The sequence below is a fragment of the Arvicanthis niloticus genome, chromosome 10 (genome assembly GCF_011762505.2).
Source record: "Arvicanthis niloticus isolate mArvNil1 chromosome 10, mArvNil1.pat.X, whole genome shotgun sequence".
In the NCBI taxonomy this organism is placed as follows: Eukaryota; Metazoa; Chordata; class Mammalia; order Rodentia; family Muridae; genus Arvicanthis; species Arvicanthis niloticus.
In genome coordinates this window covers 40,929,569-40,945,447 of record NC_047667.1, presented here as the reverse complement: position 1 = coordinate 40,945,447, position 15,879 = coordinate 40,929,569, and the positions used below count along the sequence as shown (strand labels likewise).

Here is a 15,879-nt window from a genome sequence, read left to right as displayed (position 1 = left end):
AGCATCCAACCTGCCTTTGCTTCCACGCAGCATCTCCCCATAGGCCTTCCACGTGTCCCCAATTCTTAGCTTGTGTTTGGGGAAGAGGTTAGGCTGCTGCTTTTCTGCTTCTCTAAGGAATGAAATGTCAGGATGATTGTGATTCTAGTGTTCCTGTTGTACAATCTTTACTTCCATGACTCTACATGACTATCGTTGTATACAGCATCTATATCTAAATGAAAGCTCCCCTAAGAAAAAGAAATATGAGTCACACAAACCAGTCTGGACATCCCTTCAGCACCAGAGTTCATCTTCACTTGCCCGGTAGCCCCTTCCCTGGAATGTGAAAGCAGGCAACTTTACGGCAAAGGTTTTCTTACTGCAAAAGTAGAAGCTAATGCAATGCACCCTTTTCTATACTAATAATAAATCTCAAATCCAACAGAAACCGATTGATTTAAACCATGTATGTGGCCATTAACTTTTATGAAAACCATGTATTTATACAGAATGAAGATACCTTTACATTTAGATCCTTATAGCTATAAAATAAGAAATATTACTGGATCAGAGAGATGGCTCGGTGATTAAGAGCCTGTACTGCTCTTGCAGAGGACCCTAGTTCAATTCCTAGCACCCACACCAGGTAACTCACGACTGCTCTAGCCCCAGCTGCAGAGGATCTGACACCTCTTGTGTCTGAAGGCTCCTACTTTCACACTGCATGCATACACATGGACATGCACAGTTAAGAATAATAAAATAGGACTAGGCATGATAGTGCATGTATTTAATCCTAGCATTCGGGAAGCAGAGGCAGGCAGATCTCTGTGAGATCAAAGCCAGCCTGGTGTACATACTGCATTCCAGACCATCCAGAGCTACATAGAGAGATCCTATCTCAAAAAGAAGAGGAAGAACAAGAAGAATCTTTAAATTTTTTCAATAAAAATATGTCTAATTTCACTCATTCATAAACATTTTTTCACTTCCAAGAATATCAGTGTATTGTTTAAGCAACTAAAAAGTCAGAGTCTAGGAGGTTATATTCATGTTACAATGCAATTATAACAAGGTACCACATAGTATTCAGAAAAGCAAAGTACATCCAAACTATATTCCATAGTGTGGTTATTTGAAAAAGAATGACCCCCATGGGCTCATATAATTTCATGCTTAATCACAGGGTGTGGAACTCTTTTTATTTTATTTTTTTTAATTTTTACTTATTTACATTCCAAATGTTGCTCCCCTTCCCTGCCCCCTCTCCCAGAGTTCTTCAGCCCATCCCCCCACTTTACCTCTGAGAGGTTGCTTCTCCACACACCCACCTCCCTCACCCACCCACCCCCAGCTCACCCACCCACCCAGCACCAATCGTTTCATTCTTGTGCTTTTGGTTTTTCTGTATGACACAACTCAAAAATGTAATGCATAATCCATTAAATAAAAATCTTTTCTCAAATGACAAGAAAATAATGTAGCTGAGAAATAGATGCAAATAGAATAAGAATATAATAAAAAGCCAAAAACTGATCTCCTCAGCAGCTGATCCCTGTAAGAGTGCAGGAGGAACAGAGGGTAGGGGTCTTAGTTTTGTCGGGATATGAAGTGTGCTGTGCATTCTGACTCCTTTGTTTGTATCCAGCTTAGTTTCATCTGGCAACCTTACACAGCCAGGTCAACTTGCCACCTCTCTGCATTTGGGGTCTTGTACCCTGAAGTAGGCACAAGCTAGAAATTCTTGGCCCGGAGATGTTCTGTCTACATACATGATACAGGATCAACTTAGAATCGAGCTCCCTGTTCTGACACTGCCCTGCATGTAGCACCAAGTGAAGCTCAGTAACCTGAAGACCCAGCAGTCAGGGGGATGTCTCTGTTGGGGGTCTTGGCTCACTTCCATTGAGGAGAGGCATTTCAAAGTGTTTTCATTCTGCTCCTTCTCACATCTAGAGAAAATGGCAACATGCTTGCATTTTATGTAATTTTAGTTATTTTATGAAATGACATGTCTCTGTGTGTTTATATCTGTCTGTCTGTCTGTCTGTCTCTCTCTCTCTCTCTCTCTGGTATATGTATACATTTTCACATGTGCACAGGTGCACATGCACATTTGTGGGTGTACATGTGGAGGTTAGAGGTCACTGGGTGCCTTCCTCAGTCACTTTCTACCTTACTTTTTAAAAACGACTTCTTTCACTGAACTTGAAGATCATTAGTCCAGCTAAACCGGCTGGGCAGTGAGTCTTAGGGATTGTCCTGTCTCTGCCTCCCAGCTCTGGGATTTCAGGCACACACTGTTGTTACTGATAAAATTTAAACAGCGGCACCCAAGCTGGCTTGTTGTTATGTGGCCACCACATTCCCTACTAGCAAGGCCTGAGACCAACCACAGCTCAGGCAGGCCAGAAGCACCAGCTCTGCCACCCACGAGACACCAGCGTGGGAGATGGTTCTGCCAATCTTCCACACTGTCTCCACAATGCTTGGCTGAGCCCAGACCATCCCACCATCCACGCAGTAACTGGTAGAAATGAGACTCTAATGCTTAAAGATTATCCAAAGGCTTTATATATTTGGAAATGCTCAATTAACAAGATGCCCACACAATTAGAGGTATTACCCAATACCTAACCTAGATATTACAACTACCTTAGTGCTAGAGACAGGCACACATCCACTGCCATCTTCCCCTCTCCTCCAGTCTTCCTTCTCCTCCTAGCTCCTCCTCTTCCTTCTCTTCCCAACTCCTCACTCTGCCTACATTAGCTCCTCCCAAATTACTGAGTTTCTTGTAAACTGTAGTGGGGGAAATATTCTGCTACAGACTGTCACACCTGGCTTTTGACATGGATGCTCAGAATCCAAACTTAGGTCCTCATGCTTGTGCAGCAAGCACTTTGCCAATTAAACCATCTCCCCAGCCTCATCCTGTTCCCCTCGCATCTCTTCTTTTAGACCAAAAATATCCTACAGTAAAAAAGAGAAAAAGTAATCAAACCAAGACCAAAACAGAGGTGGATGATTCCTTATCAACCTCCCAGTACTGACAGAACCCTTTTGGTCAGAAATGAAATATCCTCGCACCATGTGGGAAGATCAAGAAGGAGAATGGGGCAGCCCAGACAAAGCAAGACCAAACCATAGCGGGTAAGATGTGGACCAAGTGTGAGAGACAGCCCGTCTTCCCCGTGCCCTCCATGAGACTGGGGACCTGCAAGTTTATGGATTAGGTCACCTGACCTGGGCTTAAGATATTACTCTACAATTCCATAGCATTGTACAAATCCTGGCTCTGGGTTGTTGAGAAATCTCATGATGGATGGATGGATGGATGGATGGATGGATGGATGGCCATGTCACTGAGTACCACAGGAAGTGAGGTGCTATTACTCTCAGCTTCATTTGCACAGGGACTCACTCCCATTCATTGTCTGAGTAAACCCTGACTGTTGGGCTGAGCAGGCAAGTGACTTTCTCATGTAGCACTTCCTGTTCTTTGTCACATTCTCATCCTATAGTAAACATCCCTGCAACTTTCCGTGCATGAAGACAGTTGCTCTTCCCTGAGTTTTGGTCAAAACTTGACAACTAATAGATTCCATAACATTTTAATTTTCACCAAAGCACCTAAGCAGCAGCCTTCGTTTTAGAGTAACCAGACTCATTTTATGTCTAGAAAAAAAAAGTCCGGAGTAAAATGACAAGATTTTATGAACAGTCTCTCAACTGGAAGGAAGTGAACAGCTAATCAAAGTATCTGTGGATTACAGAACACAGAACTACAAAGCACACTACAGAATCTTTCAAGTGGGCACAAATGTGTCCTGGACTGATCCTAGACTTTTCCAAAGGATAAAACACGTTATAATGTTACAACAGGACCTATGACCCTCAGGGCTAAAGAACTCTGGTGAGGCTGGAGTTGCAGCAGGTAGTGAAAGATAGACAGTAGGCATGCTTGTCCTCAGAGAATATCAGAGGTAGGCAAAACCCAGGTAGGGTGCTTTAAGGGCCCCCCACCCCCACCCCAGGATGGCCCATCTAAGGCCATTCAGCACAAGGAAAGCTCAGAAGAAAGAAATGAAGCTTCCCTTGCCTCACAGGACCGAAGCTTAGGAACAAGACTTCAATTCATAACAAGAATACTAACAACAAAACAGAATTATCATTCTTAAAAAGCAGGTAAGATCCCAGAAAGGAATGAAGAAGAGCCTAGTTACTAGCACTGAGGTCTTCGGAAAGAAATCATAAAAGAGCAAGAGGCCAGCACTTGAGACCAGAGATGATACGAGGATACCCACAAGGTTACTGATGAGAATCTGGTGAAAGGCCCACTTTGGGGCCACACACTAAATCCTCTCTAGGTGGATTAAGACATGGCTGAACCATGGCAGCCAACAAGTCTCACTTAAGGGGAAAAAGGATGGTTTCCTGAGAGAGAGAGAGAGAGAGAGAGAGAGAGAGAGAGAGAGAGAGAGAGAGGATAAACTCTATAGCTTTGCCCCTTACAGGCATGTGCTGTATAATTTGTCAGGCAAAGGCCACTTTTTGTTTTTCTTTGTACTCACAATACTCGGCCCAGTGGCACCTTTATAGTTCTCTCATAAATACATGCCAAACACACGAGTAATGAACTGGTCACGCCACTGGGAATGCAATAGAGAAAATAAACTGTGAAACCATGTTTTTAATTTTCCTGGCCTTAGAATTTCCTGACCTATGACCAGAAAATAAAATCAATAATCAATTACAGCCATGATGACCACAGCAAAGAGGGAATAGCAGTGACTATCTTCTTTTGTGACTATCTTTTATGTTCCAATCATTCCTGGTGCTTTGAGAACTTTTTTATTTTTCTTTATCTTTAGGGAGTTCATACAGCCCATTTAGATTAAGGAGTGACCAAAAGAGACAGAAGAAAGTCAAGAGAGACAGAAGGATCCACCTTCAGAGAAGCCTTTGCAGGTGCACACATTGGAGAGTGACATGAGAAGTATGAGGACATCTGTCTCTCACGTCCACTGCCACTGGATCCAGATGTTTCCTCAAGGAGAGGGATTGGCTTATGTGTACAGGACCTTGGGGTGCCAAGCTTCACCCCTATATAATAATTGGGCCTACAGGTTATTAGCCAGAATAAAGGATATGCCCTATAGAGTATCTTATATTCTCACTCATATGTTGAAGATAAAGTAGCTGAGCTCACACAAATAAGTGATAAGATAATAGGTTAGCAGAAGCTGGGAGTCAGGGCAGCTCGAGATGGTTAGCAGAAGGTACAGGCATGCAGCTGGAGAGAAAGAAGTTCAGATATCTACAACACAGTATAATGACTGTGGCTGATAACAGTACACTGTTAAACAGTAGAGAGGATTTTAGATGTTCCCAACAAAGAAGTAATAAATATCACAGACGTGACAATAACCTAATATGACAATAACCTAATACGGCACATATTATATATGTGAGTTGAAATATCATACTGTGCAACACAAATACATATAGTTATAAGCAATTTAGTGGGGGGGGGGGGGAAACAGGGCTAAGAGCGTAGCTCAGTGGCAGAGTACCTGCTTAGCATACGCAAGGCCCTATATTCAATATCTAGTAACTCTTCTCATTTTTAAAAAGCACAGAACACCTAGTGTAGTGTTTTGAGGGATCTACAACCCCTGGGTGGGGCCTAGTGGACCCAGTGGTAGGACCTGGGAGACCCAGTGAGGGAGGCTTCCATACCACTCTAATAGAGTGCCCATGTCTGCTGACATATTGCATGATACAAAATAAAGGATCCTAACAAACTAGTGGAATCTCAGAATGGGCCCAGAACAGGACGGTGGCTGCTTCTCCCATTTTTACAGATGTCCTTTCGGGTGCTAGCAGCCTGGCACCTCCCTGTTGTGGATTGCCGTTTGTATTTTCTGCTCCCTCAAGAGAGGTGCTGGTACTCACATGAGGACAGGTGACATCTTAATTGGTCAGATAAGGCTAAAGCCTGTGATTGGGCCGTGGCAAGGAAAAGTAGAGCTGAAAGTTTAAGAGAGGGGAAAGAGGAGGAAGAAAGAGATGAGACAAAGAATGGAAGAAGATGGAGAAAGGAGAAAAAGATGGGGCTTGACCCACGTGGTCTGGGGAAGCCACAAGTAGCTAGGGATTACATAGATGGGCAGTAGAGTAATGTAGGGTATGTTTGCCCAATCTAGGTGTGCAGCTTGTATTTATATCAATTGAATTTTGTGTTCTTTGCCTGCATTCATTTTGGGGTTGGTGATTTACCATTATAAATCTGGCTGGTATATTACAAGTCTCTAGTGTTATCATTTTAGGGGGCTAAGGGGATCTGAGCAAGTGGTAGCTGGCTTTCTGCAGGCTAGCTACAGGGGTGGATGGCCTGGGAAGTGCGAGAGGCTTGGCAGAAAGCTGGCCATGGAGGTTGGTGAGACCGCCATTGCCCATGCTAGTGCCTTGCTGGATTTAGCGTGAATCTTTTGTTTGTTTTGTTGGTTGGTTGGTTTTTTTTGTTTTTTGTTTTTGTTTGTTTGTTTGTTTACTACATGCTACACCTCCCCACAGTGACATTAAGATAGTTGGCTACTCCAGAGTTCCTGTCAATTCCACATTGGTCCAAAGGCTGTATAAAAAATGCTTGCTGTTGAGCGACACAGTAGATCAATGCTGGTCTGCAGGCTGTGTCAGGGGCTGGTGACCCCGCCTCTCTCACCTCTTCCTGGATCCCCGTTCACGTGGGGGTTAATCCTGTCTACCTGACTGGATTCAGAGCAACGTTAGAGAGTAAGTACTACATCATCTAATTCTGTATCCGTGAGATGACTTTCCCAGCCACCAGGAGATCCTGAGGGTTCTGACCTAATGAATGGGTCAATCTATTGATGGCATAACTTGGCGCCATTACTGGAAGGTGGTGAAAGGTGGGCCTAGATGAGGGAGTAGGTGATTTGGAGGTATATCTTTCCCTGGTCCCTTCTACTCCCTCTTTCTGTTTTCTTCTGACGTGAGTTTGAGGATGCTTCTCCCAGCACACACTGCCTAAGCTGTGCTGAGCATGAACTGAATTCGAGGATTTAAAAAAACAAACAACAAACAAACAAACAAAAACATCCCTGTTTTACCACTGTGACAAAACATAGAAACCTAGATAAATATGCTTCTCAGATAAGCAATGAATAATTTTTAGCATAAGCATGTCTAAACACTGTATGAAAAAATTAGCCATACTAAAAGAATTTGGTTTTTGTTTGATATTCAGATTAAATTTCATGGCCTATAATAGATCTCTCAACCCTTAAAAATAGCATGGGCCTGAGAGATTGGATCCCTGACACTAGAGCTGAAACTGGGGGAAACTATAAAATCAAAATAGCAAATTATCCCATGTTCATAGATAGCCAGATTCAAAATTGTGAAATGTTAAAATTTTGAGACAGTACAAATATTGTTAGCATTGCAGCTCTTCCTTGGGCCTTTGTAAACGGTCCTTTTCCTCCACAGCCTAGGGTCATCCTAAACTGAGAACACGGTCTCTCTCTCCTTATGCTTCACTGGGTTAGTGGCAGCCATCTTGCTGAGGACTGTTTAGCTAACATGGAAAGTAAGGGTAGCATTATGCCACTGCACAGGGCGGCCATTACTGTGGGCACAGTAATTGGGTGCACACCAATGCCCAATGGCTGCTGGAAAGGGCATTAGTTACAATTTGGCTGCTGGAAAAAGAACAAAGAAATTTGAGTTACAACTTGCAAAAGATAGGCATCCGTCTCCCTCTCTCACACTTTCTAATCTGCCTGAGGAAGCTTAGTCTATCATTTTGTGTGACTGCAGGACAGAAGTGGAAGGGGAAACAGACAAAACCAGTCGTTTCACAATCAGTAGCATGCAGAGGGGTGCTCCCAATCCCTGGAGGAGTGAGGGACATCCTGCCATTGAAGTGGCTGGCGACAGAGACTCTCCTACCTAGGAGTAAAGGTTCACTAATATTCCTAAACAGGGGCTGTCTCTGTCTCTGTCTCTCTTTCTTTCTCCTTCTCCCTCTGCCTCCCCTCCCCCCACAACTGGGATTGAGACTGGGACTCTGCCACTGCTGAGCCGTTTTCTGTCTACATGGTGAGATTCTGCGACATGATAGAGGGGTGCCACTCCTCTGATAGGAAATGAGCCTGAGAGAATGAATAGCTACAGTAACTAGAGCAGCAGTTCTCAACCTGTGGGTTGCGATCCCTTTGGAGGGCAAACAACCCTTTCACAGAGGTCGCATGTCAGATATCCTGCATAACTGATATTTATATTACAATTCACGGCAGTAGCAAGATTACAGTTATGAAGTAGCAACAAAATAATTTTTATGTTTGGGGGTCACCACAACATGAGGAACTGTATTTAAAGGTCACAGCATTAGGAAGATTGAGAACCACTGTACTAGAACATTAGATAACACCTACACAATCTCTTCGAGATCCAAGGAAATAGCCCCTTATAGACTGAATTAGCTTAAGCATTAGAAAGGCATGGCCAATCAAGAGGACCAAGCGGAAAACAGTCTGCTGAACAGTACTGAGGAGGCCCACAGCATTGCTTGGAAACTAGGTATGCAGTGAGCCGTTCATATTCAAGGATTCAGTATAGCTCATTTTTACAACTGGAATTATAAAAGGTAAAAATAAGATGACACTGCCTCTAAATGGTCTGTCCTCTCCAGGGGTATAACCACACCCACACAATGCAAGCAACCCTACCTAAACTCACTGGGTTATTAAAAATACATACACAAGAGTAGGAGAGAGTTTGGGAAGAAAGATTCCAGAAGGAAGTGAGATGGGAATAAAGGAGGGGAGATGGGAGATGGATATGATTAAAATATATTAGGTACATGTATGAAAATAACATGTCTCTTAGCCCTCCTTAGCCCAGCTGCTGAAGAAGATCTTTAAGTTGTATGCAGGGCTGTTCACTGGACTGAGGGAGGGAAAATGTGCTTAGGACAGAGGGCAAGGTGTCACAAAGTCTGATTTAAAAAAATGAGCAAATCAAAATGGGAAAGAAATGAGTCAGTCAGGACGTGGAGAAAGCAGGTTAGTGTATTATTTGTTTCATGCGAACACCATCCAAAAAAGGACAGGAAAACCTAACAACGTCTTGGTAGTTTCGTGGAAAAAACTTGAATCTGAACAACTTTTTCTTCTCTCTTCCCTCTGGCACTCACTGCTGGCTATTTGGACAGATCCTCTCATCCTCTGTGACTGGAGATGGAACAGGAGTCCCTCCAAAATAAGTGCTGTAGCGATGAGCAGAGACCAGTATCTTTGTTCACTGGCTCCTCAAAAACACAGGGAAGGTCATCAGAAAAAAGCAAGCATTGTTGCGCTTCTAAGAACCCCTACTTCATATTTGGTGCCAACCTTATCCTGGAAAACTCTCTGGGGGTGGCTCATCTCTTGAAAAAGATGTTGAAGAATTCTGGGGTCAGGGAGGGGAGTGAGGTGGGGTTGGACTCAAAGTCCAGGTAGTAAAGGCAACATTGAGGGAGAAATGGGAACCTGTTAACTCTACGGCTTCGAGGCAAGTAGTAAACAGGTTCTGCAAGCTGTCAGGTAGAGATTAGAGAATTGAGGAAGGCTGAGATTTTATGACATACTCAGAATTTGAAGATTAACTACTGACATGCCAAAACTAGCTTGTGTTTACCTGGGAGAGAAGGCAGTGGACATTCCAGGCATGCCTTGGTACGTCTACAGAGTCCTATCATCTGTGACGCCATGATGGCTGGAATCAGACCTCATCCTTCTCCCATTCCCTTCAGTCATATCGATGATATCGTGCTAACTGATGGGGGACCTCATGGGATACATCACTCACCTCTACATGACAAGGTGAGCCGTTAACTCCAATAAATGGAACTCAGAACTCAGACCAACCTGAAATCCCTAGGCATGGTTGGGTAAAACCCACTTGACTCAGGCATGGTGCAAGATAAAATACAACCCTTCCCCCTTTACCCTGTGGTAAGGGATGGTTAGGGTTCTGTGGGGCTCATGGGTTATTAGTAGGCTTTCATTATTCATACACCTATACTTAGTCTATCTACTAAGAATGAAGCTTCAGCAAGAAGCATCTGCAAATACAAAGGTACATTGGCTCAGGCCAATGCAGTGTCTGATTACCAACAGTGATGGTATGAGGTGGGTTCTCTGACAAAATAAGGACAAAGGTACCACTAAGTCCTTGGTCACAACTCTGAAAGGGAACTGAGAGCAGGCACATCCTCAAGAACAGCATGTTTTGGCGAACCCTAAACTACTAACCATGACATTACCCATCACGGTGTGAATTGGCCTTTCTATAAGGGGGTGCTTGGGAGCCCAGCTCACAAGCCTCAGCCTGCTGGACTGCAGACTCCTGCTCGAAACAGCAGCACCTGTATTAACAGCAATGCAATATATTCTTTAACAGCTCATTGACTATATAGACCTGCAGCCTGTTTGAGGTCCTGTTACCGAGGAAACTGCCTACTAAGTCCCTAGGTGACCATCCTGCAAGTTTTCAATCTCTCAGATGCAAGAGTAGGTAGTTGATCCATCCCTAAGTCAGGTAAAAGAAAGAATCTTGGCAACCCAAAACTCCTCTACCTTGATCAAGTTTCATGTACACCCTTCCCCCAAACAAAGCAATGGCTACTTCACCATGACAGCTCGCTAGCAGTTCCTCAGGAAGCACCCTTTTGTGGCCAAATACATCCTGGAGCACATCCCAGAGCTAGAGGTAATGGGTTGCTCCAGCCTGGACTAGTTTGGTGTGTTGTCCTCTGAGGGAATTTGGTGGTCTTGTTTTTGTTTTTTTTAGACAGAGCCTCGCCGAGTATCTAGAACCCACTATGTAGATCAGGCCAGCCTCAAAATCAGAGATGTGCCTGCCTCTGCTTCCCAAATGCTGTGTTAAAGGTGTGAGCCACCACGCCCTCCCTCTCGGTGAACTTTTAGGGAAACAGTCTATTTACTCTCTCATGCCGATGTATGATTTGGAATGCGTATGATGAAAGTCAGTTGCACTGTGACCCTTTTCTAGACCGCAATGGCTATAACTTATGCAGATACAGCTGCTGGCCAATTTCAAGCTTTCAGGCAAAGAGGCAAAAATCACCAGAGCACCCATTTCATAAGGCTTGTTGCCCAGAACTGTGCCCAAAAATATTATTCAGGGCAGTCTTGCCTACCATATAACGCTGTAGCAAGGTTGGTGGAAAGAACGCTTGTAAAACAACAGATATGGGCCCTAAAGCAAACCCATCTTGGCAAGATGGACTGAAGTCCTTGGAGGGATGGAAATAATAAATTTAAATACCCACATAGTTAGCATACCTCTTCACTTCATGAGCACATGGGGACCCTGGTGCCTATCTCCCTATAGATGCCTGAAAGACTACCTATATCCAAGATGTACATCCGGGTGTTGTCCTGAGAGTGCTGATACACAATGGCTATCTCGCTATAAACATCAAATACACAATAAAGGAGAATTTAATGGGTACTCAAGATAGACAGGCTTCTTGACACAGGGTGAGGGGTCAGTAGCCCTTTAGATTTGGTCCCCAAGCAACGTGGTAAGACTCTAGACCTGTCATCATGATGAATGTCCCGAATAGGCTAAAACATGCATTGTGGTACTGCCGTGAGCCTCTTGGTCTAGCGTGCCAGTTTGCCTTTAGTTCCGGGGAATTGTTTATGGATCCCTGTTAGCGAGCATGTGTGACGGTAATATCAGATCCCAGCTGCCACTACTATGTTGTCTATGGATGATGCCACCATGTTTGTATCCTGGATGGTTCAGACACACCTTACAGCTCCCCGCTAAGCACTCATCATTCTCCCATCTGCTGCTGTAGCCCTCCTTGGCTGTATTTTTTCATCCTCAGATCTGTGCTGCTCAGGTCTGAGGCTCTCCTTTCATGAAGGCCAGCCCTTTTCATGTCGGAAATCATGTTTTTCAGATCCAGCATAGAAGTGAAGCCCAAGAGATGGTTGTACATGATACTGCCACAGAAGACTGAAGGAAACACATTTTTATGTTAAACCCAGATGTGTGACCCTTTTAGGGGTGAGATACTTTCTACACTGTGAGCTCAAGGAAAGTAGCCATGACGCTTTGTCCCCTGTCTCCTCTCCTTTCCTCCCTGTGATCTTTCTAAAGTCAAGTGTGTGTGTTCTCACTTCCATGCTAAAGATCTTCCTGGAAATTTCCTTGTTGCTCCCAGATGAAACCCAAAGTCTCTTTCACAGTATCAAAGGCCATAAAGGACCTGGCTCCTACCTCCATCCTCCACCATACTGGTCTCCAGTCAGTCCAAACTGGACTTCTGCCTCAAAGGCATTCTTCTTCTACACTGGCAATTTGACTACTCAATAATCAATAATCATTTCTTGGCACAGGCTTTTGATGGCATCATTAGCTGACTCACTCTTGGATCCCCAGTCAGCCTGTCTCTGAACTCTTGATATGTCCCAAATGGCCTCTGCCCTTAACCATCTAGTAGCCAGAGCACTTTTAGCATCTCCCCATCGGATGTCCCAGTCTTTCCTCTACACATACTCTTGCAACATCATTTCCATGAAGTTTAACCACAATCCTCTTCCTCTCATCCCTCAGGCCAGAATGCCTAATAACTGTCCCACACTCCTGCCAACCTTCCCTCCGCCAGCAAATCCTACTGACGCATCCTTCCAAATACACCCATAGTATAACTGCTTGCAGTCGCCATTTCTCTCATCCAGAGTCAGCAACAAACCCTCTACACGAACCAATTAACATCTCAAGGGGCCGTTTCCGTTTCCACACGTGCCCGCTGCGGTCTGTTCCAAGTGAAGCCAGCGTGATTCTCCTACAGTTTAAACGTCATGCCGCTCCTTGCCCACAGTTCTCCAAAAATTTGCATCCCACAACATAGAAGCCCAAACACACCGGTTTCCTGTTTCCTTTCCTCCCGGCTGCCGGCCTCTCTTAGATACTTTGTATCCCATGAACAGGTCAGGTGTGAACTTTGAACTTGCTCCTCGATCCCTCCGATAATCTCTGTCTGATTCTCTTGTTTTCTTCGGGTTTTCAGTTCATTAGTTCCCTATGCTGCAGCTCAGTTACTTGCCATATCAACTCTCACCTTCCTTGACTACCCAGCCCCTTTCTACTCTGATTACATTTTCTTCCTGTAAATACTCCCACCTAGAAAACCATATCTTTACCAGCACATCTCTATGCTGTATCTTTATTACCACCTCCATCCCTGCCCTACACCTAGCCAGGAGGTCAGGGAGCAGGACCTGATTTGCCCCCTGTGGTATGTCTAGTATTTGAGGACAAAGGGCAGATAGCTCTGTTCTGTAAATGATTCATGATGTCTACTTTCTGGGCTGCCTAGCCACTGAACTCCAAACATACCAGAAGCAAACCTTCCAGCGGGGTTAGTCATTATCACTAGGTCTCTGTTTAAAAGGGCAAACAAAACACTGATTGCCTCAATGTTATAAAATATACACCAGGAGGGAAAAAAAAAAAAAAAACCACACACTTGAAACTCAAAGACAAGAGAGCTTTTCCAGGAAATGGAAAGTGAAAAATCTCTACATTTCTTGTAGGTTGGTGCTCTTCCTACTGTAGCTTTCAAACCCCCTTGGAACTTGTGGCTTCAATGTTAAAAGCCAGTATGATGGCTAACACAGCCATGGTGTTATTTTTGATGCTTTAAGGTAAAAATAAACAATGCTTGCATATAACCCATATGGTTTTCTAGAGTCTCAAAACAACCCAGTTCCTTGTTTCTTCTTCCCACCCTGTTCCGCTCTCCTGTCAGAGCATCTCATGTTCTTAGTCTGAGCATACAGACCATAAGGTGACCAGAAACTGCAATCGTGGTTTGTACAGATGAGGCATTGCACCATTTTTTTTTTTCCCTGTAACATTTATTTCCTGTGAGAGAAAAGAGGAAGTTTTAAACATGCGGGGCGGCTGTGTTATGTGCTAAGTGCTGGCTTTGTTACTTTGGTAAAAAGGTTAAAGGGTTCCTACCACCTGAGAAGCCAGGAGGTAGGAGGCCACATTTGCCACATTTACACAGTTTAGGCTGCTGTAATAAAACACCTTAGACCGGGTGGCTGAAACAGACTATAGTCCTTTCAGTTTTAGAGGTTGAAACTCTAAGATGAACTTGCTGGCCATTTCATTCTCCTTATGGTATACAAGTAGTTGTCTTCATTCTGTATGTCCTTCTAGCAAGGAGAGGTAAAAGACGTCCTTTGTATGAATTAGGCCTTTTCCATTGTATGAATTAGGTCATAAAATCCTATCATAAGGAACCCACCCTGAGACCTCTTCCAACCCTAATTGCTTTCCAAATGCTTCATCTCCAAACACCATCTGATTTAGGGACTTCATACTTTATTCAGTCCATAGCAGTGATTTGGAATAGTGATACCTAGGCTGAAGAGATGGCTTGGTGTGTAGAGACCTTGCACATAAGTGTGAGGACCTAAGTTCAAATTCCTAGGCCCTATGTAAAGCCAAAGGTAGTAGCGTGTGCCTATGATCCCAGCACTCCTGTGGCAAGATGGGACAGAGAAAGGAGAGTTCCCACAAGCTTGGGGACCAGCTAGCCTTGGGTACACAGAAGTGAACAAAATACCCTGTCAAACAACGTAGAAGGTAAGGACCACCCTCCTACGTTGTCCTCTGACCTATACACACACACCATGGCATACAGATACCCACACTCATATGAGTGTGTGCACATGCACACACTAAGAAAGGCAGTGGTATCCTTGACACCCAGGCTGCTGTTATCCAGCTATTTCCTCTGAGTTAAGAGGAAAAAGACTTTAAAATTCAGAAAGTTATGGAATTTAGGAGCTTTCTCCTATGGTCATATATCTGAGTTATATAATAGGCATGTGTTCCTGTCTCCCCACGAAAAAATCGCCAAACAGCTGCTGAGGAGAGGAACTGAGAAAAGTCCTCCGACATCTGGACAATGACCAGTGACCAGTCCCACATTTACACATTTTCCATTCCAGAAAGACTACTGTCTAAGACCTCACCAGCTCGGATGTCCATCTTGACATTGCAAAGGATGGCATCCTAGCAACCCTTTGAGAACATCAGTTGTCTCTTCTACATAATGGGAATGATAGCATCTTCTGGCACAGCCATGGGCATCTTTGTATATCACACACAAAAGCTCTGGGCATTAGAAAACATGAAAAGTGGTAGCTCTATTACTTTCACCCTCATCCACACTGTGTGGCCTATATATTCTTAACGTGTTCTTAACATGTACTGACACCTCTACATGGCAAGGCCAACCACACCTTGCTTAACACAGTGTCTAATGTGTTACATGTCCAACAAAATATCTGTAATGGTGATAACTGGATGGAAAAACTTTTCTTGTCTATCCAAATGGAATAGAATGGAAATAAAGAATGCAGTGTGTGTGTGTGTGTGTGTGTGTGTGTGTGTGTGTGTGTGTGTGTGTGCGCGCGCGCCATGACATGGGTGTGGAGGTCAGGGACAACTTCAAATGTCAGTCCTCACCCTCCATCTCATTTCAGACAAGGGCTTTGTTTTACTTTTAGCTTTGAATAGAAAATCAGTTGTCCCACAAACCTCTGGGGACAGCTTCTCCTGTCTCCACCTCCCATCTCCTTGTAAGAGTGTAGGGATCACAGACATTTGCCCTACATTTCTGGCTTATTCATGAGTTCTAAGAATTGAACTTAAATCCTCAAGAGTGCACAACAAACACATTGACCCACTGAGTCATCTTCCCAACCTGTCCTTTTCACAGTTTTTAAAGAACAAGGCTGAAGAGATGGCTCTGAGTGTAGAGCCTTACCT

The 15,879-nt window shown here is 44.1% G+C and overlaps 1 protein-coding gene across 3 annotated transcripts in view; it reads left to right on the top strand.

Annotated features, from left to right (window-relative positions):
• The window catches only part of Rgsl1 (regulator of G protein signaling like 1), a 59,749-nt gene extending 54,597 nt beyond the window's left edge, over positions 1 to 5,152 (top strand). For 2 of the 3 annotated variants that reach the window (XR_013112876.1, XR_013112877.1), the window contains exons 21-22: positions 2,944 to 3,135; positions 4,857 to 5,152. Coding sequence is in view for 1 of the 3 variants with exons in the window: in XM_034513482.2 (XP_034369373.2) it covers positions 2,944 to 3,035 (92 nt within the window). In the remaining 2 variants the exon portion in view is untranslated. Of the gene's footprint in view, positions 1 to 2,943; positions 3,163 to 4,856 lie in introns of those variants that run through there. The other variant, XM_034513482.2, reaches the window with a different exon arrangement.
• Positions 5,153 to 15,879: the final 10,727 nt, after the last annotated feature.